Consider the following 24,986-nt stretch of genomic DNA (forward strand, 5'->3'; position numbering starts at 1 on the left):
CCCACCGGTCCTCCGCATTCGGACGGACTCACTCTTTAAGAAGAGGGCGTGTTTACGGACGACATCCAAACCTTGCGTGTGCGGTGGACACACACATATTCTGCACGGTCTTACAGCGCCTGCGCGGTCTTACAGCGTCTGCACGGTCTTACAGCGTCAGAACGGACGGGAACCTGCCCGTACGCACCGATGCGGTGTATTTCCGCAAAACATACTACTATCATCGGAACTCATACATCACACACATGACACACTTATGCAATTAGGCTACCTCATTAAAAATGGATTGTTTTTAATGGTCATCTATTATTTTTCGACCAATTAACCAAACTGTTACGAATTGTTTCTTCTTGTGAAGAGTACCTTTAACCTATTCTTGTGATCCGGTATGTAATCCATTGAATAATTATATGTCATTATGATATATTATTTGGTTGCCATTCCACTTCTGTTCACCTGTTCTCATCTTCCCGCTTGAAGTCTTTCTTTGTATCATGTTAATAAAATCAAAGCCGAACAAGTATTGTACTAGCTTATAATGAAGTCCAATTTTAAAAAGATTTTTTTTTTAAGAAATACTCAATTCTGTTTTGGTAATTTTAATGTTTACAAATGTATGTAATTAACTTTTTAGTTAACCCCCGATGAAGTCCCGTTAAGGGGCAAAACGCGTTGGGTATCTTCTGCTGTTTCCTAGTGTCTGAGATGTCTCAATGAAATTTATAAAGATCTGGAATAACTGCTACCACTGTGTGGAAAAATACTTTTGAAATGATATGGACTTTTTACTGTATGCTAGAGTGAAATTACCTAAGGCTTGATTGATCTAATTGTGGTGATCTAAAATAGGGGCGCAAACTCACAATTGTACTCCATACTTTCCCCCCTATCCCCCCATCCAACAGGGGATTTGTGAGTAAGGCTGCCCCCACACTAGTACTTTAATTACCTGTGGCGCAAGGGTCTGTTCACTATGTACAGGAGGTTATAGTGAAAGCTGCTCTTTGTATATTCTCTGATAAAGCCAGAGCTATTTATTATCTAAAGTCAACAGAAGATGCCTATTCTGTGAAAATGTATTGTCATGACTGAAAAGCACAGAAGAAATGCTGAATGATAAAGCATTGCTTTTAATAAATGGTACAGTAGTGCAAATAAAAGCATTAAACATGTATCATGTTGAAACGTAGAGCATATTACATTGGAAAGCATTACGGCCTCACAGCGCTCAGGTCATGGGTACGATTCCCACCATGGCCCCAACGGTGCAGAGTTTGCATATTCTTCCCGTGCTTGGTTGGTTTTCTTCCGGTTTCCTCCCTCAATCCAAAATTATACTAATAGGTTAATTGGCTCCCAACAAAATTAACCCTAGAATGAATGGGTGTGCTTGTACATGTGTTAGGGAATATCGATTGCAAGCTCCAGGGATGGATTGTGAATGTTCGGTACTCTTTACCTAGCACGGCGCCCACGATCTCCATCGCGGGCGTCGCGGGTAAAGAAATCATGGGGATCGCGGGCACCGCGGTCAGTACATTAACGGCCACGACGCGATGCCCGCGATCCCCGCGATTCCCCATAGGGTTCAATGTTAAATTTAGTGCTGCCCGCGATTTCACATTCAATGCTTCAATGGCCGCGATTTGGCCATAGGAATCAATGTTAAATGGGCCACAGAGCCCAAATAGGCACAATTAACACTTAAATGTCCCCCAAAATTTGTAACGCCACCCCAAGATCCACGCCCAAATAGGCACAATTAACACTTAAATGTCCCCCAAAATTTGTAACGCCACCCCACGATAAACGCGAACCCAAGCGTGGCGAGCGCAGTGAGCCCGCGAGGGGCGGCGGTACGCGTCCTCCGACCTTTTCATACCCCCACTATCCACGTCGGCGTGGAGTTGAGAATAGAATAGTGTGGCGAGCGCAGCGAGCCACCGAGCCCGAAGCGTGGCAAGCGCAGCGAGCCCCGCGAGGGGCCGCGGATACCTTCACAGGTAAACGTGGCCCTACGCGGGCTTCACAGGTATCCGCGTCCCCTCGCGGGGCTCGCTGCGCTCGCCACGCTTCGGGCTCGGTGGCTCGCTGCGCTCACCACACTATTCTATTCTCAACTCCACGCCGACGTGGATAGTGGGGGTATGAAAAGGTCGGAGGACGCGTACCGCCGCCCCTCGCGGGCTCGCTGCGCTCGCCACGCTTCGGGTTGGCGTGGATCGTGGGGTGGCGTTACAAATTTGGGGGGACATTTAAGTGTTAATTGTGCCTATTTGGGCACAATTTAACTATTTGGGCATTTAACATTGATTCCTATGGCCAAATCGCGGCCATTGAAGCATTGAATGTAAAATCGCGGGCAGCACTAAATTTAACATTGAACCCTATGTGAAATCGTGGGGATCGCGGGCATCGCGTCGCGGCCGTTAATGTACTGGCCGCGATGCCCGCGATCCCCACGATGGGCGCCCAACTAAGTAAAGAGTACCGAATGTTCAAATATTCTCTGTAAAGCGTTGCAGAATATCTGTGTGCTATATAAAAAACTGGTAATAATAATAATAATGACAGGGTTGGGACATGTCAGCTATTGTGGAACTACATATCCCACTCCCAGCATGCTCTGAAGCATATCCCAGCATGACCTGCCACATTTTTGCTGTTAAAGCATGCTACAACTGAGGCAGCTCATTCTGGCATATGTAGATCCACAGTGCCTCATGTTGTCTACCCCTGTTATATCCTCATAACATCCACTATATTTCAATTATGGGGGGTATTCAATCCCGAATCCTACTGTCGGGACGTTCCCGACAGTCGGATTCACGTCCATTTTCAACCTGTTCAGACTGCAACTCGGCAGTCGGTATTCATTGTTCCAACTGTCAAAACGACCACATTTTGTTGGAAAGGGACGCTAAATTGTCAGAATCGAACATTCAACAATTATCGTTCGCTTCCGATAATTCAGATTCGTCTGGGGAAAAAAAGCACAATCTGAAAGTCTTCAATGCTGTTGGAAACGGCAGCATTGAATAGGTGAGTACCGCTATTTTCACAGGCGTAAATAGTGGCACAGATTGAATACCCTTCTATATCTGCTATTTACAGGGTAAAAGACAGATGAACCATTGCTGAAAGGGCGATATAGAACTGCCAAAACATTTGGAACAAAATATAAAGACTATTGAATTTCTTTTTTAAAATGTTTTAATGTGTTTTTTCCTATTGGATATAGTGCAATTTTACAGACTGCAAGGTTCTGCAACATTCCGTATCCCAAAAATCTTGTGATTTTGTTTAAATTTGTCAATTTAAATGTCTCCGCCCTACAATGAAAGAGAACAACGTATTACCATACTGTATTCTGAGCGAGACATCAAAGCAGAAAACATGCACATCATGGCATAGTGTTAACAGCGAAAGTACCACTATCACATTGTATACTGTAGTTCTTATATATGGTAGGTAGGGTTTTCATTAACCTTTACCTTTTACATTAGCTCCTACTGAAGGATTATTCAACTGAAATTATGGGGATGATTCAGGTTTACTCGCTTTATAGCGAGTTCGGTCTGGGGACCGATGTTACAGGTCTGCACATGTGTATGGCCATCAATACGCATTTGTACAGACCCACTGTGCAAATGCCTTCAGCGAGCATCAAACTCGACAAGGTGTTTGCATAGAGCGGGGCGGGCAGGAGGCTGTCCCATCGGAATGCCCAGCGTTTCCTGGTGGTTCCCAATAAAACGGGCATGTCAAATCCTGCACGAGGTGGGCGGCTGACATCACATGATGTCAGCACCCGCCCTGATTTCGGCCATGTCCAAGCCAAATAAAAGTCAGTCTACGTTGACTTTTATTTTCGAATGAGTAAAAAATGACTCGGTGGTAGACGACCATCAAATGATTTTTAGCGAGTTTGGCCGCATGCAAATTTATGTGTAAACAGGAATTTGGTTGGTGAAGGGGGCGGCCATTCACATCCCCGGTGGGCTAGTGAACGCTAAGCAGCGAAAGAACACTGCTTAGCAAGCAGGTCCGAATCAGGCCCTATATATGATTTGATGAAATAACTAACAACAGAACGTTTGCTTGCCGACCATATTGCAATGTATTTATGGTAGAGGCAATTACTGTTACAATTATATGTGTGTTCTACTCTACAGAGTCCTTACAAGTCAGTTAATCATGCACTACTGGCAGTGCAATATCATTAGAATCAACTGAACTAATAACAAGTAACACATTAATCATTTACAGCATTAGCAACTTAATGCATACAGGTTGCCACTAATGGGTTTACCTAGGCTATCACCAATAGTTGTTTATGGGCAGTGGTGGATTTCTCACTAGGTAAATGAAAGATGTCTTTGGGATCACCACTTGCTAAGGGTAGTAGAGCAGCCCATCCCCCCCACCATGGGCCAGATGTACTAAGCTTCAAAAGTGATAAAATGGAGAGTGATAAGCAACCAACCAATCTGTTCCTGCCTGACATTTTTCAATGACAGTCTGTGACATGGCAGGTAGGAGCTGATTGGCTGACTGTTTATCAATCTCCATGTGATCACTTTTGAAGCTTTGTACATCTGGCCCCATAACCCTACTTTGTGATTCCCTTCTTTATTTTCATTACGACTTTGTGGTGCAAGATGAGGATGGGGATGCCTTGGCTGTCTGGAGGCATCAACATAAAGGGCAGACTCGTCAGTAGAGAGCCTAGACAAGCCCAGGTACTTTTTTCAGGGGGGGTATGGCCTAATCATGTGAGGTGTGGCATGCACCCCTTGAATAATATACAGAGAAAAATATTATTTTAAGTACCTTCCTTGCCACACTGCTGCTGAGTTGAGAAGTGCTGCGCCTGTTACTGCTGCTAGGTAACGGGCCTCCATTAGACCTGGGCCTGGTAATAAGTATCCCCTCCCCCCTCTCGCTGCCACTGGCTGTGGACATGATGTGTTACCTGTTATTGCTGTTGAACTACCCAATGAGAACTTCAAATAAAAGCTATACATCCAGTTTGCATGTAAGTACTGTGTAGAATTTTTATTTATACATAACAAATAGACTCTAGTCTACACATATTTTTCTCACGGTCCCATATAACCTAATAATGAAAATAATAAAATTGGGGGGCTGGTGGAGTAACAGGTAACAGTTTGCCTATGAGCAGCCTGACCACCTCATTCTGCATTGTGTATATGGGATTAGCTGGAATGAAAATCAGATGTTTTAAAATGAGCTAAGCTCCATTGGGATAGCTCAATCTACGGGTCAATCCTATTAGCGCCGATGGGTGCGAGGCACCGTTCGGATGCCGTTAAACACTGGAAATGGCACCCGAATTAAGCCGATCTTGCATCCTTTGCTGGGCCGAATTCTCTTAAAATTGCTCACAACCCTATGGAGGTGCGGGCAATTTTAAGTGAATTCAGGACACCATAAAGTGCACCCGGTGCCGTGATGATTTGCCAGTGCGAATCATCTACACCTAATAGGATCGACACCTATGTCTGCACACTTCTCATGAAAGGATCTAATGTAAGCAAGCCAGTGGCTGGCAGTTAGAAGGGCAAGCAATTGCATACCGTACATATCTCCCAACTGTCAGTATTTCAGTGGGACAATTACTTATTTAAAGAATTTCCCACTTTCCCTCCTGCATGCTGCAATGTCCCACTGGCATGCATAAGGATGGGAGAGCCTTTGATCACCTGAATAGGTGCCGCGCAAAGGTCCAGTTTCGAGGTAAATATACTTTGGGAGGTATGTTTCTATCTATTATATCTATATATATCTATATCTATCTATATATATCTATATATAGATATATATATATATCTATATATAGATATATACATATTACTGATTGTCATTCCAAGAATCAAATACTAGAAACAACAGAAGAAAATATCACAGTGTTTGTATATTTTCCATGACAGAATCCACAGTTTTGTCAACAGTAAAACAATTCTTTATAGAAAATGAAGGTCTGAGTTGTAAACAGGATCTAGTGAAATACATGAGGTACAGTATGGTGGATAAGTATAAAACGTTGATATCATGTCATTTTAGTAATCTCCTCGGCGATCAGATCCGACCTTTTGTCCCTTTGTTTCCTGAAACTGTCCGCCATCTGTTCCATATCGATTGAAAGGAATGACTTTCATTGATACTTTTTTCATTGAGTACCATCGGCTGCGCCATGTTGCCCAGATAATACCATTGTCATAGCCCTCTGGAGTATCTGCCTCAGAATAAGTACCACCTTCAGGGGAAACAGTGGAACACAGTTATTAGCAATCTACTTGCACACTACTGTACATTACCCGAGTAGATCTTTGGAGTCAGTATAGAAAAGCTTATATTTAAATTAAAGGTTAGAAAATCTTGTCTCAGTAGCACAGCGGCTAGCATACTCCCAGAACTGGGGTCATGGTTAGACTCCCACCAAAGCTATATCTGTATGTTCTCTGATGGATTTCCTCCAAGTTCTCTGATTTCCTCACACAAACATACTGGTTTATGGTTAATTGACTTCTGACAAGAATGTGCTAAAGGTGTGTACACACGTTTAAATGTGGAATTCGATTTGATTTCGATTTGATCTGGCATTCGATTTAATTTCTACTATATAGTCTTGCCTAGCAAGACTACTTTTCTTTTTTCGATTTTCACTAAACGTGAACGCGCATCGGGATCAAATCTGCATCAAATGCTCTATTGAAAGCATTCGATGTGCATTTGATTTAAATTCTATTATTCATTTTCCATTTGATTTTGACTATATAGTCAAAATTGAATGTTATATCTAACCGTGTGTACACAGCATTAGTGTGTTGTATATCTGTTTCGTAGGGAATTTACAATAGCTAAGAATACACAAGATTACTACCTCACTTGCTGGCACTAATAGAAATACTGCAAATTATAAAAAGGGTTTTCCTGTAAAAATAACAATGGGCACTAACAAAAAAATGAAAGCATAGGTTTATCTAAAAGCAATCAGCAATGCAACATCAACATGGGAGTCTGACAATGTTGTAGCTCTGTCTTTGCAGCGTTTACCTGTACTGAATGGATTAGATACTGATAAGTAATGGATGATATGCCTATTACAAAGTTTGATTCATGTACATGCAAAATTAAGGGGGATACCATTATGAAGGTACAGTATTACCCTATTCAATTATAAATTCAAATATAGGCAAAGGGAGAAGATTGCTGTTGCCGCCACATTTAACTGCCAGCAACAGCAGCCTGATTCGCCTCCTGAGTTTTCCCTAAAAGTTCTCACTGACCTATGGGGTAGCAAACATTTTTTTAGCAAAATCCCAGCAAGGCAAATCCGCTCTGCAATAACTGAATTCCTATGTATATGTATATGTGCCGATGTATAATTTTCTATATTGCAAGTATTGAGGCTCGGTGCTGGTTGGAACCAGCAAGAGAAGACTGTCAAATAACTTGGGAAATCATCTATGGCTTATAAGGCTGTCAATTTGGACTTCTCTGTAATTTATAGTGGTGCCTGTTATAAATTTTTAAACATATGTACTTAATGAGACGGATTCTGGTTGACTCGTTAAGCAGCATAACTTCGCTGCTTAGCGAGTTAACTATCACCACCCGTCACCCGTGTGAATGCCCACCACCACCATGGTCCATACATCCCAGCTGCTTTGCAGATGTTTTTCATACAGGGTTGCGTACGGGGCTGAAATAATTTGATGGTCACTTCGCAAATCTAAGTCAGACTGGGTTGACTTAGGCTTTCGGCATTTGGTCCGAGAACGGGGCGGGCGGCTGACGTCCTGTGATGTCACCTGCCTGCCCCTGGCAGGCAGCTTGTCTGCCTGTGTCTGTATGGGCACACCCAGTGTTTTCATGGGTACGCCCAGGAAACGCTGGGTGTCCCCATGCAAACACCCCCTGCCCAATTTGATCCACCTCCCCTGTGCGAACCCCTCGGCGTCTATGCAAGTCACCAAAGGTGCCCACACAGCAGCCCTGCACATGTGCATATGCCCGCAAGGGGCTTCTTTGCACTTGCCCCCCTGTCAGAGCACTGGCAGTCAGGATTCCAACATCAGGATACTGGCCGTCGGGATCCCCCCTGTTGGAGTCCCATACCACACCCCATTAGGGTATAATAATAACACAAGTGCTTTTAAATATGTTAGGTCATTAATAATATTACCTTGGTAATATTTGCCATTGAGATGGCCGGCGTGACATCTGTTCATCCACCATCCAGAGCCATCTTGTTCTGCGCAGTTTCCATTATATTTATCGTTATCTTTGTCAAATGTACTGAACTGCATGCCATTATGGGAGGTAAAGAACTTGTCGCTGGCATCATCTCCAAAATCAAAGCCATCAAACGAATCTCCAGCCTCCCCACCAAGGAAGTAAGCATAGGTCAACCGGTAACTGTCCTTTTCGGGGTTTACTCTGAACGTGTTATAGTCTGCTACGCTAAATAGATAAAAAAAAAGAACATTTCAAGCTTTAGAGTATGTGGTCGTTAGGTTGACAATGTCTAGGTCGACAGTCATTTGGTCGACCACAGTCATTTAGTCGACACTATGGGCGGGATGTTATAACATCCGCGGCCCCCCTTCGCCGGACATCGCATTATTAGTAACGGCATATGCTATAACATATGCCGTTATTCATGCAAGGGACAGCTCTTGCGGTAAGAGCTGTCCCTTGCGATGCGGTGCCGGCACTGGACTTCCGGGTCTGTGACCCGGGAGTCCATCTGCGCATGCGCAGACCCCGGCGCCGGCCGCAGGGCACGCTGGGAGGGATCCGTGACGGATCCCTCAAACAGCGCTGCGGTAAGAAGCCCATAGGCTTCTGCAGGGATTCGCCAGCTTTAGCTGGCGATTCCCTCCGCAGCGCTGACACTGCGGAGGCGCCATATAGCATATAGAAATGCGGTAGAAACCCCGAAAACGGGGTTTTTACCGCATTTCTGCTATATAGCATCCCGCCCTATGTCAAAACCTGAATAAAGTCAAAATGCATTAGGTTGACATGGTCAAAAGGACGACACAAGCAAAATGTTGATATGAAAATGGTCGACATGAGTTTTTCAAGTTTTTTTTTTTTAATGACTTGTTCATACTTTGCCATCCATGGGGATGTGGAGGGGGAATATAATAGTGCCATGCGCGGGGACACGTGAATAGCGTGCCATGCAAGGGGACGCGGTACACTTATACGGTGTCCATGTCGGCCTACATCAACATGTCTCTACATGTCTCTAGCTACATACACACGCAAACACAGTGACATTTGCTGGTTTATTGTTATATAGGGACATTCATTCATAATATGTGTCCGCTAAATTGATTCACAATTGCTCTGTAATAAAACCACAGATGTCAGTATTAGTATTTATTTACCTCTTCTCACCGCTCCAGTCCTCCAGCTCTACCCGTAAAACATATGGAATGGTACTCTGGGTGGTGATTAGGTGCATCTTTTCATTTCCCAGCCAAAACTCTGTGGTGTCAGTTGGGGACAAATATCCAAATCCTTCCTTGTATTGGTTCCAGTTCTTGTTAAAGTCCACACTGCCATCAAGTCTCTGGGAAAAACAAAATAAATGTTCTGCATCATAAATTATTGCTGCTGTCGTTCAGCAAGTGAGCAATCATCTGTACTATTAGATGCTATCCACCACCATAGTCAGTGTAGTCTTGCTACAACATACTGTATTGATGATCAGCTCACAGTTAAGAAATGTTCTCAGACATCACAAATAGGAAAACACTTTAGAATTGACTAATTTTATATTCAAAACAAAACCTAAAATACACAGCATATTGTCAATAGGGGAACAGTGTTTTACAGCTGAATAACAAATGAATAACCTTATTTTTGCATTATGGGCCTAATTCTGAGATATACGCTAAGAAATCTGCAGATGTGCAAAAATATGCCAACGCTGTGCAGAGTAAATAGTGGCTGCTTTATCTTTACACTGCAATATAGATATCAGTTTGAAGTACAAACCTAACTCTGTATGCACATGTTACATCTGCATGTGCATGTCTTCACTGCGTGCACCCTCAGAGACTTGATGCATAGTCTAGTAGCGGGGTGTGGGTGTGCATTCACATGCGTTTCCTGCGTGTACCCACAAAAATGCTGGGTGTCCCCATGCAAACAGGGGTGGCCACCTGCCTTCTGGGGGTGGGCGGCTGACATCACCGGATATCAGCTGCCCCCCCTCTTCTCGAAGCAGTGCACCACTAATCTAAGTCACCAGAGAAGGACTTAGATTAACGAGTGCTACAAAAATCATTTGATGGTTGGCACCCATTCAAGAATACGAATGGATGTTTATGCATAAGGATCAAACTAATGGCGCTTTGCTAGCCAACCAGATTAAGGGCCATGGTTTTGTCCATTAGAGAAAGAATTTGCTTTTGCGAGTGAAGCAGAATCAGGTCCTATATACAGTAGCTGTCATATGCTCAAAATACATTCCAAATTCTTCTGCAGCCTTAGATGGTCTGGAGTAGGTGTTTCCTAGGCCTTGTCAAGATCATCAAGCCCCACCCATTCTGCTGGTTGGTGAGAGTTTTTTCCCTTATTTCTCACATAAGATTACCCTTGACCTGCTTCTCGGGCAGCAGGATCCTATGCAATATATTGCTTGCGGTCCTTTTGCATGTGATATATGGCATGTGATGCCCATTCGCTACTGCTGGCGGCTGTCCAATTTGACAGATCCTTTGTGCAGCAGGTCCAACCTTGGACTTTAATGCACAATTGTGCTTGGATGTGAAGCACATGCAGGGCTGGTGCAAGCCCTGTCAGCGCCCTAGGCAACCAGCCCGTCCCCACCAGTGGATTACAGTGCTACAGGGGGGCAGCGGATTGCTGCTGTCCAGCACGGGAGGAGGGGCAGGGTAGCGGCAGCCTCTCACGATCATAATCCACGGGCGGGCTCCAGTCGGGGGGGGGCAGGCGGTGTACCCACCTGCTCCCTGCTTGTTTGAATTGCTGGGTGTCCCGATGTCTGTACTTGGCAGCTGCTGCAGGTTTCTTGCGAATTCCTGGTCTCCTCGGCAGCTCAGTACCGCCCTCTAGTGGCCGGCGCTCTAGGCAAATGCCTAAAGCTGCCTAGTGGTGGCGCCAGCCCTGAGCACATGCAATTTGGACACTTTTCACCCAAATTCTTGTCTTGATCGTCAAAATTGGGTGAAAAGTGGTCAAATCGGACAAATGTATGGTCAGCTTTAGACAGACTGTCCTATCTATGTGTTTCTCTGTTTACAGAACTGTCTTTTTGGCTTTGACACAATCCATGGATGCTTACTCTTTGCAAAACGGTCCATGCACTGCCGGATGGTTCAATCTCACAGTAAACCAGGAACTGCTGCTTGGCCTTCAGAGGTTTGATGAAGTAGAGACCGCTTACTCGTGCTCCTTTGTTAGCAACTTCTTGACAATCTGGAAAACAAATACATTTCTTGCTAGCTATACAACTTCCACACTTGGATTGATAGAAAATAAACTGACCCCAGTGCGTGGTGGTTGAGTATTTAGGATTCAGTATGAAATCCCGGCGGTCGGGATCCTGGCGTTCAAAATCCCGACGCCGGAATCCCGACCACCGAAATCCCGACAAGGGGGGACGTGGATCGCCCCCCCTTGCGGGCTCACTGCACTCGCCACGCAGTGGGCCCGGTGCCTCGCTACGCTCGGCACGCTAATTTATTCTCCCTCCAGGGGTGTCGGGATTCTGAACGCCAAGATCCCGACCGCCGGGATTTTAACTGCATCCCGAGAATTTGGATCTAGGTCATACTTAATGATGGGTTGGGATCATTTGGTCTATTGCATTATGGTAGAAAGTCATTAGGTCGAATCCATTAGGTCGACGTGCTAAAAGGTCGACATGATTCTAGGTCGACATGGGAAAAGGTCGACATGATTCTAGGTCGAAAGGTCATTAGTTCGACAGGTAATTAGTTCGACAAGGTCATTAGTTCGACATTGTCTATGTCGACATTCACAAGGTCGACATGGGGTTTTTCACTGTTTTTTTACCTGAATGTCAACACAGTCGACATGGACACAGTTTAAAGTGCACTGCATCCCCTCGCATCGCTCGCTGCGCTCGCTATGCGTCGGGCACACTATTTTATTCTCCCACCACGCCCTAGTGGATGGTAGGGCATGAAATACCGCCTGTCGGCACATGTTGGCTCAAAAAACAGTGAAAAACTCCATGTCGACCTTGTGAATGTCGACATAGACAATGTCGAACTAATGACCTTGTCGAACTAATGACCTGTCGAACTAATGACCTTTCGAACTAGAATCATGTCGACCTTTTCCCATGTCGACCTAGAGTCATGTCGACCTTTTAGCATGTCGACCTAATGGATTCGACCTAATGACTGTCGACCATAATGCAGTAGACCAAATGACCGCATCCTCTTAATGATAATGTAATGCACCACTCCTAGGCAGCATGAATTCACCATACCCAAGATGCAATTCATCAGTACCATGGAGGCTGCTCATGCAGCCCTTTTTCTTGGGGCTTCATGGTTCATCTCACAGCCTTAGATTAAGCGCATGTGGAAATAGGTGTAAATGAGAGAAATGGTTCCTCACTTGTCATCCCTTCCTCATCCATTGCAAGCAGGCCATACTGTATCTTACAGTTCAATGTAGCTTTAATATTAACTAACATCATGATCACACAATTAACGAAACCTATCATTTGTCTTCTTATAAGAATAAGACAGTAATAATCTATATATAAAAATATTACCTGTGATGAGTGGCAGAGTGTACAGCCTTCCATAGCGTCCTGCTTTGGAAAGCCGTCCACCCCCAGGAAAATTGGTGGGGCGGGCAAAAATTGCTTTGCATACATGCTGGGCAAACCCCCCCCCCCCCGTGTGTATGCACCTTGAGTGACAGTTATACTTCACTAGTAAGTCATAGGTTACACATTGTCAGAGGCAGTTACTTATTCTCACATTATAAGCATTGTGAAATCAGGAGATTCTATACTTCCCCTTAACATTTATAGGGGGCCTGATTCAGATTTGCAAACCAAAAAGTAAACAAATGGGTAAAACCATGTTGCTCTGCAGTTGGGACAGATGTAACATGCAGAGAGAATTAGATTTTTTTTTTTTTTTTTGGGGGGGGGGGGGGTGTTCAAGCTGAAATGTATATTACAGTGTAAAAATAAAGCTATCTAACATTTGTGGGCTACAATGCATTCATAGCCTTGCATTGAAAAATGGTGTGTCCCAAACAGAAAGTTGCTTGCTTTTTGCTTTGCTGAATCTGGATCATAATGCAAATTTAGGTTCAGTCATAGTTAACTGTTCCTGATACTCTTATGATAGGTTAGGTTAACATAGTTGCCTACCCTCCTGCATTCTGCAGGAAACTCCCTGAAATAGCAGAAATCTCCCTCTCTCCCTCATTAGTCCAGCAATCTCCCTCATGTCACCTAGCCCACATTACACTGTTACATTTTTGAGGGAAAAAAGGAATGAGAGATAGATACATTTACATTGAATCATCAGCACCATTTCCCAGCACTTTAGCAAGTATAGTAGTTCTTACTAACTGCTTTGGGGCTCATCTACATTTGTATAAAGGCCATTTTATAAGATTCCTCTCAGATGTAGCAGTACACACCCACGCTTGTAGGTGCCACTTTCACAATCTCTTCTCACAATCTCTCCATATATATGGAACTAGACACGTCCTTTGGGTGAAGCATGACATACCCCCACAATGGGGTGCCAACTATAATCTCCCTGAAACTAGTTTTCGAAATTAGGCAAGTATGGTTAAGTAACAATAAAGGAGTGGTGGTTATACATTTCCACATAATACTAAAATAAGGGATAACTGTGCCTCCCTACAGAGGAAACACAACATCAGGCATAATTATACTTCCGCACATATTTCTAAATGACAAGAAACACACTTCCCCCACACAATTCTAAGTGATACAACATCAGGAGAAACTTTACATCCCACATTATTCTAGGTAACACAACAGCAGAGGATGAATATATTCCACAACGCAATCCAAAGTAACACAAATCCAGGAGTAACTATGCTCCCCGCACAATTCTAAGAACACAATACACAGTATTCTCCAGCACGTAATTACAAGTATCAAAACATCAGGGGTAACAATACTTTCCCCCATAATTCTAAGTAGCACGTCTATGGGGATAACTGTACATCCCTGCATATTTCTAATACTCCTTTCACACCATCGCAAAACCTGGGTTATTGCTGGGTTAACCTGGGTTGCTGCTCAGCGTGACAGGGTAACCTGAGTCCAGTGACCTAGGGCTTGAAACCTGTGGTCACTGACTCCAGCTGGACCGGGGCTTTAGTCTATAAAAAGGTATTAGTAATCCAAAATCAGGGGTAACTATACTTCCCCACATAATTCTTCTAAGTAACACAACATTGGGGAGAACTATACATTCCCGCATAATTCTATGTACATAATATAAAATCAGGGCAGTTATAATGTACATCTCTTCACAAAAACGGAGAATAAATAGTTTTCGTACAGGTGTTTCACGCACTCACCAATGACCTCTGACTAAAACAATTTTCATATACATACCTTTTCCTGTCAGCTCCTGTATTTGCACAGTGTCTTTGCATGGCTGTTGGCACTGTGTCTCTAGTTGCGCTATCTTCTGTTTCAGCACTGATATTTTCTGTGTGTTTGAGCTAAGTATTTCTTGTAACTCTCTGTGACATAAGAAGGATGTGATTATGGTGGATGCCACTACCACATTGCTTTATTAAACACAAAAGTATCAAAGCTAGAGATTTTATAAAATAGGAACAGTTAACAGATTTTCTATAAATAAATAACTTTTTTTCACAGGTTATAGAATATTTTTTTTCATGAATTAACACATCTCCAAAGAAATGCAATCGAGTTAGATGACATAACCTGTTAGTTCAATAAAGTCATATGCTTATGTCTCTTTCTAAAATAAGGAAGCATCGGGAAATGTGTGCGCAAGTTCCTCTTTAACCTCTATAGCAGGGGTGGTCAAACCGGTCCTCGAGATCTACCAACGGTCCACGTTTTTCAAACACCTAGCTGGTGCACAGCTGTAGACATTACTAACTGTCACTTTTGCACACATGCTGCATTCATTCCGACTATAGGTCTACAGGTTTTTCTGAAAAGCATGAACTGTTGGTAGATCTTGAGGACAGGTTTGGCCACCCCTTCTCTATAGGATACGTTGTATTCTGTATACTGCAGATAACAGAGTGGTAAAGGGGGCTTGATATATAAGGTGATTTATTCTTCACTATGATGAACATGACCACCCGAAGCTGAATAGATCACTAGGATATCTATCTTATAACCACCAAACAGTAATAAGTAAGGGTGAACCCAGGATCTGGCTGAAACCCTGTGATGATCAGTTGTGATTCTGGGCCAGATGTACTCAGCTCCTAACTGCCATGCTACAGGCTGTGTTTGAAAAATAACAGGAGCTGATTGGCTGGTGGTTTATCACTCTCCATTTTATCCCTATAAAGGCTTAGTACATCTCGCCCACTGTGTGCAGTTGGAAGAGTATTACACACAGCGCACCAAAGCTTCACCCTCAAACAATACCTACTGTATATATTGCTCATTCTTTGTAACCGTCTGTTCATATCGTGTGATTTCATCCAGCATACTTCTAGACTTCTGAGTAGGGTCATAAACTAGTAACCAATAAAAACATATTTAAACAAATAAATACAGTATGTGCATTTATGCTTATAGTCAGGTACACAAAGCAAATGATTGTTGCTTTCCTCAAGCATTACAGTGCAGTAGCCGTTCCTTACCTTGTTGGCCTGTTGCAGGCTTGGTGGCCTTCCCTGTCATGTCTTTCACTATGATAATGGTCTCACTAGTATCGTTATGTGCTTGACCTAGAAGCCTCTCATAGGTCTCCAACTGGAAATCTATTTCTGAGTGGTATTTGGTTAAGAAGTCTGAGACGCCGCATGTTGTTGGACAGTATTCCCCCTACAAGTAGAGATTGGACAAGACATTAAAGTCTTTCTCAACACTTTAGGCTTTAACTGAAAAAAATAATGACATTTACTTACGAATCGTTCATCTAAGATGCAGCAGTTATCCGTGTTTGGTAAAAGAGCCTGCAAAAAAAAAGGTATTATAATAAGGGGCATTGGAGGATCTATCTACATATAATCCCACCTGGTTTATTTTCTGCTAATAATGTTCTAGAAACTGTGTAAAAATGTTCTTTACTAGAATACGCTGATTTATCATAATTTACGCTGATCTGCAATACTGAAAGCTAACCCTACAATACCATGACTTCCATGTAAAACTAAACTTACTTATATGCAGGATTTCTAGCCACCCAACAGCAATACCACAATTGTTAAGTTTAACTACAGTATAACTTGTCTTTCCTTGTACTTATACAGTACTCACAGAATAAGTGCTTGAGAACAGGAGTATGGACTGGAGGAACAGTACCCCCTGCTGGTATAATCGTGCCATTGCAGCAGGTCCTTTCTCTCCTGCGCTTGCTTGGTTGGATAGTTCACAAATGAAGTGAAGTCTGGAGGGTGCTGCTGTTTTATCTCATCTCACTGACCAGCAGTAGTACTGCATACAGGTAAAATGAGTTGTCTAAAGGTCAAAATAAAGGGCCAAAGGGTGGAGCTAAAGAGGTGATGACCCTCAGACAAAGAGGACATTAGTCACTGAAAAGCCAGTGAACATTAACATCATTGGACTTTAACTCTTTGCAGACAAATTTCAGGGACTTGCATAATTTGGGGCTGGTTGTTGGAACACAGCATTGCAATGTATCCCAGGCACCACTGACACTAATGCAGTAAGGTCTCTATAGTTGCAATCTGTAATTAATTTATATAAATGGTTCCAGAATTGAAAAAAAAAAATTTCCTGCAAAACTCATTAATTTCTCTTAGTGATGAAGTGCAGAGTAATTACCCAATTCTGCTGTTTGGTGTAATTATCACCATCCATGCCTAATACCCAGACTCGATCAGTTAACGGAAGCCCTTCATAAATAGGCTGGGTAGTATTTTGTTATCTGATTAAGTTGCAATTGCTGTATTTCAGTCCCTGACAGAACAATCTTCTAACTATTACACGCCTACATCATTAAATAAACATTTTCTGCCTCTTTTTTTTTTTTTTTTACATATTTTAATAAATAATCAGTTTTATATTTGTATATGGAAAACGGACAAAAAAAATTGTACTTTAGTGTATTCATATCTCAACAGAACAATTTCTTAATAACTAGTTGCCCTATGAAGTATGCTGCCATTCAAAACAATCTGAGAGTGCCAGGGCCCAGTCAGTGGCAAATGTATGGGTCAGGCCCTAAATTGTATGCACAACATTATCAACCCCCCCCCATCATGTCACTGCTCCTTTATGTTAGCATACTGTAGATCAGGAGACTCCCTGAAATAACAGCAATCTCTCTCTCTCCCTCATTAGTCTAGCAATCTCATGTCACCTAGCCCACATTACACTGTTACATGTTTGAGGATAAAAGGAATGAGAGATAGATACATTTACACTGAATCATCAGCACCATTTCCCAGCACTTTACCAAGTATAGTATCTCTTACTAACTGCTTTGGGGATCATCTACATTTGGATCTAAGTAATTTAAAATATTCTTCTCAGATGTAGCAGGACACACCCTCGCCTCTAGGTGCCATGTTCACAATCTCTTTTCACAATCTCTCCATATATGGAACTAGCCATGTCCTTTCGGTGGAGCATGACACGCTGGGCACTATGCAAAATTCTGCTACCAACTGTAATCTCCCTGAAACTAGTTTTCAAAAGTAGGCAAGTATGATATTAGGGCCTCTGACTGCCAAAGCAACATCAACCTGCCCCCCCCCCCCCCCCCCCATACCCCACAAACACCACCAATTTTCTGGCCATTGCCCCCTCCCCAGTAACAAAATAAAAACAAAATAAGTTGTAATGAAAAAGAGAATCACCTGGCCTCATCTGACCATCGGCCTATCAGGGCTATCATGAAAGAGAGCATACTGCCACCCCCCCCAGCAAGTTTAAGCCCTAGGCACATGCATCTTGTGTCAAGAGGGATATCCATCCACCACTGGGCCCAGTAACAGTGTACATTATGTCTGGTTTTGATTTTCATCCATACTTTTAGTGCCAGAACATCACAGAAATGAGCCCAAGTTAAAACACCTCTGCATTGCTGGGTGAACAAACGTGGAAGGTGTATGCAATGGTCCTCCACTGCTCTACTGTACAGAATGATAGTGAACGAGACATACCTGCCAATATCTTACACAAGTCCTGAAAGTCTGGACGGCAGCATCAGAAAGGAGGAGGAGTGATTTTAATACACATTACAGGTTTTGGTGGAGTGAAATACATTACTCCGACCACTGTTCTTCTACCATAGTCAACATGACAAAAAACTCCCATTGTCATATTTAGAGTTATTGTATTTTTTTGTAAATTAATTTTTGGCATTATTTCTTGATTTATTGGAAAGTTTAATTTTGAATATGTTAAGGAAGGAATGATGGGCTCACATTGGCATGCGCATTTCATCAGGGTCTGGGCACAGAGGAAATACAGACAGGACTGTATATGTCACCTCTCAGGGGCATGTCAATCCTCACTGTCTTCATTGTGTCCCCTAATTGGGTAACACGGACAGTGTTATGGTTTTGGTTACTGTCTCAGAGCACTGAGGTTATGGGTTCGATTCCCACCATGGCCCTAATTGTGCTGAGTTTGTATATTCTCCCCGTACTTGCGTGGGTGTCCTCCGGGTACTCCGGTTTCCTCCCACAATCCAAAAATATACTGGTAGGTTAATTGGCTCCCAATAAGATTAACCCTAGAATGTCTCTGTGTATGTGGTAGGGAATATAGATTGTAAGCTTCACTAGGGCAGGGACTGATGTGAATGTTCAACTATTCTCTGTAAAGTGCTGCAGAATATGTGTGCACTATACAAATAACTGGTAATAAAAAAAATAATATTATCCAAATAGTATGTCTCACACAGGGCCTTATTCTAGTTGACTCTTAAAGGCAAATTCCTTCTTAGCTGGACAAAACCATGTGCACTGCAGGTGGGGCAGATGTAAGAGAGAATTAGATTTGGTTGGGGTTTTCTTCAAAGTGAGATCTATATTGCAGTGTAAAAATAAAGCAGTCAGTATTTTCCCTGCACAGAAACAAAATAACTCACTCAAACCTAAATCTCTCTGCACATGTTACATCTGCCCCCCTGCAGTGCACATGGTTTTGTCCAGCTAAGAAGGAATTTGCCTCTAAGAGTGAACTAGAATAAGGCCCACAATCTCTACCCTAATCTCACCACAAATATTCCTCATTAATCCCACCAGGAGTATAATTCATAATATGCCAACTATAAAATATAGTACACTGCAATGTCTCTTCCTCAGCTCCCCCTGGGTGTGTGTGTGTGTTGCTGATAAGCACGGAGACATGTCCAGCATTATTATGGACACAGAACATAGGATGCACCAAACGGAACCTGCCATTTATTAATTGGTCTTTTCTATATTTCTTCTCTGCAACTAATTTAAGAATACAGAAGTTCAATAGTTTCTTACATTTATAGGGGTAGGGTTGCCACAATAACATTATTTGCTTACTGTACTATTTATTTATTATTTTTCCATTATTTCTAAAAGTAGCAAAAAACAACTATTTGACATCATTTTACTGCCTCCAATACTATGCTTATGACCACAAGCCGCCTACTGCTTACTTATGGGCCACTTGTCTGATTCTTGACTCTTTCTTGAACTTCACATACAGTAGGTCACGCAAAAGGATGCCAATCCCGGGCATTTTTTCAATCCCGGAATTCGGATTGAAAAATGCCCAATCCTGGGATTCTTGGGATCCTGGCATTGGCTTCCCTAATAAAAAAAACCTGCCTCGGCCGCCCCACATATTTAGTTACATGTGTGGGTAGGCGAGCCGTGCTGGTGGAGCCAGGGCTGGTGTGCTTGTGGGCTGGTTGGTGGGTGGGCGTGCTGGTCGGCGGGTGGGCGGGCTGGTCCGCTGGTGGCTGGGCAGGCTGGTGCGTTGGTGGGTGGGTGGGCCAGGCCCAGGATGGGGCGGGCTGTGTGGCACAAGACGGAGGCCTGCAGAGCGTGACCTCTGAGAGCCGCACTGCCGGGTTTGGGACTAGCCGGGCAGTATCTGAGCGAGTGCTCAGACACTGCCCAGCATTAGACTGCACATGCGCAGTCTAATCCCGAAATCCCGGGATTGGAAATTCCAATCCCAAAATTGAAATCCCGGTGTTTTGGGGGCCAAATCCTGAGATCCCCCCGATCCCAGGATTGGACACCCTTGTCACGCACAATGCCTCAATGCTCATGTCTTGATATTCATTATTTAGTCATGTGATATTTATTATTTATTAACAGTATCTTATATAGTGCACACATAGGCCCTTATTCAGATCTGATCGCAGTACAAATTTGTTCTCAAAATGGGTAAAACCATGTGCATTGCAGGTGGGGCAGATGTAACATTAGAGTTAGATTTGTGTGAGTTATTTTGTTTCTGTGCAGAGTAAATACCGGCTGCATTATTTTTACACTGCAATTTAGATTTCAGTTTCAACACACCCCACCCAAATTTAACTCTCTCATCACATGTTACATCTGCCCCACCTGCAGTGCACATGGCTTTGCCCATTTTAAGAACAAATGGTACTGCAATCAGATCTGAATAAGGACCATATTCCGCAGCATTTTACAGAGAATAGTTGAACATTCACATTAGTCCCTGCCCCAGTGGAGCTTACAATCTATATCCCCTACCACATGTACACGCACACACAGACATTCTAGGGTCATTTTTGTTAGGAGCCAAATAACCTACCAGTATATTTTTGGAATGTGGGAGGAAACAAGAATACCCGGAGTAAACCCACGCAAGTACGGGGAGAATATACAAACTCCGCACAGTTAGGACCAAGGTGGGAATTGAACCTCAGTGTTGTGAGGCAGTAATGCTAACCATTACACCAATATTGGGAGTATGTTTCATTCGTTTCAGGACGTCACAGTACAAGGCGCGCAGGCGCAGCTATTTGAATTTGGCCCTAACAATGACCCTCTAGTTTCATTAGAAATGAAGGTACTTGTGTACTATCACGGCACCCATCGCATCGCAGACCATAAGGCATGCGATGGTATGCGATGCGATGTTCCGCGATGTCCCCCGATGTCATACAATGTTAAAATTGTATGGCATTGTATATGGCATTTTATATAGTGTATATATTTTTTATATAGTGATTTTATATACTGTAGCGAGCGCAGCAAGCCACCGAGCCCGAAGCGTGGCAAGCGCAGCGAGCCCCGCGAGGGGACGCACATTACTTCACAAGTATACGCGTCCGCTCGCCACGCTTCGGGTTCACGTTCATAGTGGGGGTGGCATGGGGGTGCATTTAACATTGTAAGCACCCATTAGGGTGCTTATACAATTTAAAATCGTATTGGGGGCTTATACAATTTTTAATAGCATTGCATCGCTGTGCATCCGGTCTATGGCATGCGATTAAAAGTCGTGCGACTTAATATCGGGGGCGCCGTGATAATACACAAGTACCGAAATAAATATTTGTAGAAAATGTAAGGGAGATAAGTAAGCTACAGACAGCAGTATCTGATGTTCATAGTGTTGCTATATAGTGGACTACTGTACATAAAAGAACAACTGAGGCTTTCACATCAAGGGCCTGATTCTGGTTGGCTGGGAAAGCTGCAAAGATCGCAGCTTACCGAGCGCTAGAAGGCTGCCTCACCAATTACCCACCCCCGCCCCTGTTTTCCCTCGCAACCATGTGCCCATGCGCAAACCCCGACCATCGGGGCAGGGGACGAATTCGGATCACTGTGAGTGATCCAGAATCAGCCCCCAAATTTCTATTGTACACTGGGCTTGGGCTGCAGGGGTGCCGATTGGCCACTTGACAGTTGGGATTCTGATGGTCATTAGACCAACTTCAGAATCCCGACTGTTAAAAGCCCGACAGTCGGGAACCCGACTTACAGGGTATATCGGCAGCTCATACCACACTCAGCTGTGGGTTCTCTAAGATGCCATTGCAATACAAAGAAAGAGTAAGTGTCAGCGGCAGACACTTCCTGTGGGGATGCAGCAGATGCATTAAAACATGACAAAAGAAAGTAAAAATTGTTTTCCCAGTAATGAGAAGCCAGGGGCATTAGTAGCCACGCTGGTGGGTGATGCAGTGGAGGATAATATCCCCCTTAGCAGCTGACCCAGGCCCCTCCAACATGTCCTGACCAGGGTGATTACTACTAGTATCCCCCAACTCTTTGCACACCTGCCCATCTAGGTTGACCCATATATATATATATATATATATATATATATATATATATATATATATATATATATATAGCACCAGCTCTGTATGCCCTGAATCCCTCTACTGATCCTTCTAGGAAAACATCGTTTACCCTTTTGAGGCACCACAAAAAGATTATAGTAAAGTTTATACTCAGCTAGAAAAAAATATTACAGGAGTTTTGACTTTTGTTCTGTTTATTTTATGATTACTGGGTGCAATGTTCTTTGGGATTCTTATTCTGCGATCAGTGGTGGCCAGTGGGAAAATCATTCGATGGTGACTGCTATGGACATATTTTCTCGACTGCAAATAGATTAGCAGCCATACACGTCTATTCGCACAGTGAGCAAATACTTCGCAAGGCGGGATTTTACTGTAGCGGGTGGCGTTTACCGCTAGCCACTGCCAAGCGATCAGGTCTGAATCAGGGACAGTGTCTTTAAACTTCATAAATATAAAATACATCATTTGAAATATTTGGTCAGCAGATAGACTCAAGAAGCTGCAATTAAAAAATGTATTTTAGAACATATATATCATCAGCACAAACAAGATGCTTTGTGGAGAAGAAAAAACTGCAGGTAGTTCTAAATCAGATTATGGATAAGTAGGTGTGTAACTTTTAGCGGAAAATTTACTAATGTGGGGTACACACCAGGACGATTGTGAGCGGGTCGTCAGTGTTTCTTCCGACTCGCTCACGATGACGCGCGCGGGGGGGGGGGGGGGGGGCACGACCCGCTCACGATGTGCACCTTGAGCGGGTCCGATCCGATGGCGACTCACACCCGGGAGTATGGTCGTTCTTCAGATCCTATCTGCAGTAGGTAGGATCTGAAGAACGACCGACCCACGGGACCGCGCATTGGATCGGTATCGGTCCACACCAGGACAGAAAAGGGCCCAATCACCACATAATCTACATCCAATCGGTCGGAATTGGATCTAGATTGATGGGATCGGACCCTTGTCGTCCTGGTGTGTACCCAGCATAAGATGTGTATTCTACTTCACATGTGATGTTGCTATGGGCAACCAATCAGAATCTACTTCTTATTTATTTAGCACCCTCTGGAACAGGGGTGGGCAATAAGCGGCCCTCCAGCTGTTGCTGAAATACACATCCCAGCATGCCTTGAATCAGTTTCAGCATGGTCAAATAGCAAAATTATGGCAAGGCATGATGGGATGTGTAGTTTATCAACATCTGAAGGGCCGCTTATTGCCCACCCCTGCTCTAGAAGATAGTAGACAGGATCCGATTGGTTGTACATAGCAACATCACAGTTAGTAAATTTCCCCCTTCATGTCACAGCACAAATACATTATATGACAATGCTGCTCTATAACACATAAGGTCCTAAATCAGAGGATTCATAATAAAGCGCCTGCTAGTAACATGTTAAGGCCAGATGTCTATAATTAACCTCTTTTGAGGTTACATTTATTTTAAATGTTCAGACTTGATTATGTTTTGATGGGACCAATTGGGCTCTTCCCAGGCATGTGCTGGGTTAGGTGGCGGAGTCTTGAAGGGACCATAGTTTTGAAATTTAGAATGTTATATGTTGATATATCGTTTGTGTAGACGTCAAATGATAAAGTGCATCAGCCGGTGTTTTCTGTCAATTTCTGCCTGCAAACCATGTTTATCATTGATATACCAAGTTGGCACTGCAGCACAGCCCAAGCAGGTATATTACACAGATATATTGGTACATCTGTCTGAATGGCTGACTCACTACAGAATACATTGAATATGATGGTACATGTTAGTGGGCATATTAAAATGGATCTTCTGCCAGACATAACGGGCAGAAACTTCGTAAGTGTCTATGCACAAGATTGTATGTGCATAAACCTTACCAATCGGTAATTCCGTCAGCTAAGTGTGAGTGTGTCTTATTAATATCAAGAGAAATTTGTAATGTAAGTACAGTATATAAATGTTTATTCGCAAAACCTATCTATACAGATGTAGCCCCTCTCTTTCATTGCCGAGCGAGCGCGGGTGGAGAGGGACTCCATCAGACTGGGACAGTCTCACACACACACGCGTCCCAGTCACTCGGCGGAGTGACTGGGACGTGCTTCAGGGAGACGGGCAGGGTGTGGGGGGTTCAGGGCAGGGGTGGGAACCGGCGATGGGGACCGGGGAGGCAACGGATGGCGTCAACGAGCTCCGGCGGAACGGGGCGCCCCCTTCCCAGAGCTGGCGGAGCCTGGCGGCTGCCGGGGTCTGGAGATAGAATCGCCAGCCCTTGCAAGCATGAGAGGTGCTCCATCTGTATATACAATATTATACAATATTATATTATTACTACATGTCAACATGCTTCACAACTACAAATTTACAAACAGTTTATATGCATTCACATTAATGGGGTGTCTGCTGTCCCGGGGGAGGCCACAAATGACAAGGGGGGGATTTTTTAAAAAGATATAACCATTCCTTTAATGCTATATGTAATATATGTCGTGGCT

General features: G+C 43.5%; 1 protein-coding gene across 1 annotated transcript; it reads right to left on the bottom strand.

The window, feature by feature from the left end:
* Positions 1 to 3,195: 3,195 nt before the first annotated feature.
* Positions 3,196 to 16,676, bottom strand: FGG (fibrinogen gamma chain). Its single transcript, XM_083172043.1, has 10 exons — positions 16,520 to 16,676; positions 16,168 to 16,215; positions 15,901 to 16,084; positions 15,687 to 15,774; positions 14,660 to 14,790; positions 11,351 to 11,484; positions 9,426 to 9,610; positions 8,213 to 8,490; positions 6,114 to 6,280; positions 3,196 to 3,332 (listed from the first exon to the last, which is right to left on the bottom strand). The coding sequence occupies exons 1-10, from the start codon at positions 16,586 to 16,588 to the stop codon at positions 3,318 to 3,320; spliced, it is 1,299 nt and encodes a 432-aa protein (XP_083028169.1). The 5' UTR covers positions 16,589 to 16,676; the 3' UTR covers positions 3,196 to 3,317.
* Positions 16,677 to 24,986: the final 8,310 nt, after the last annotated feature.

This window comes from Crinia signifera, chromosome 1 (genome assembly GCF_055691185.1).
Source record: "Crinia signifera chromosome 1, ASM5569118v1, whole genome shotgun sequence".
NCBI lineage: Eukaryota > Metazoa > Chordata > Amphibia > Anura > Myobatrachidae > Crinia > Crinia signifera.

What these genes read in the sequence shown, in the direction of transcription:
- FGG (XM_083172043.1), bottom strand. Translation starts at nt 16,588, where the DNA reads ATGGCACGATTATACCAGCAGGGGGTACTGTTCCTCCAGTCCATACTC. An exon ending in TGTTCTCAAGCACTTATTCT is followed by an intron (nt 16,216 to 16,519) that starts GTGAGTACTGTA and finishes TTTTTTTTGCAG; the next exon opens with GCTCTTTTACCAAACACGGA. An exon ending in GACTGGAGCGGTGAGAAGAG is followed by an intron (nt 8,491 to 9,425) that starts GTAAATAAATAC and finishes TTATCTATTTAG; the next exon opens with CGTAGCAGACTATAACACGT.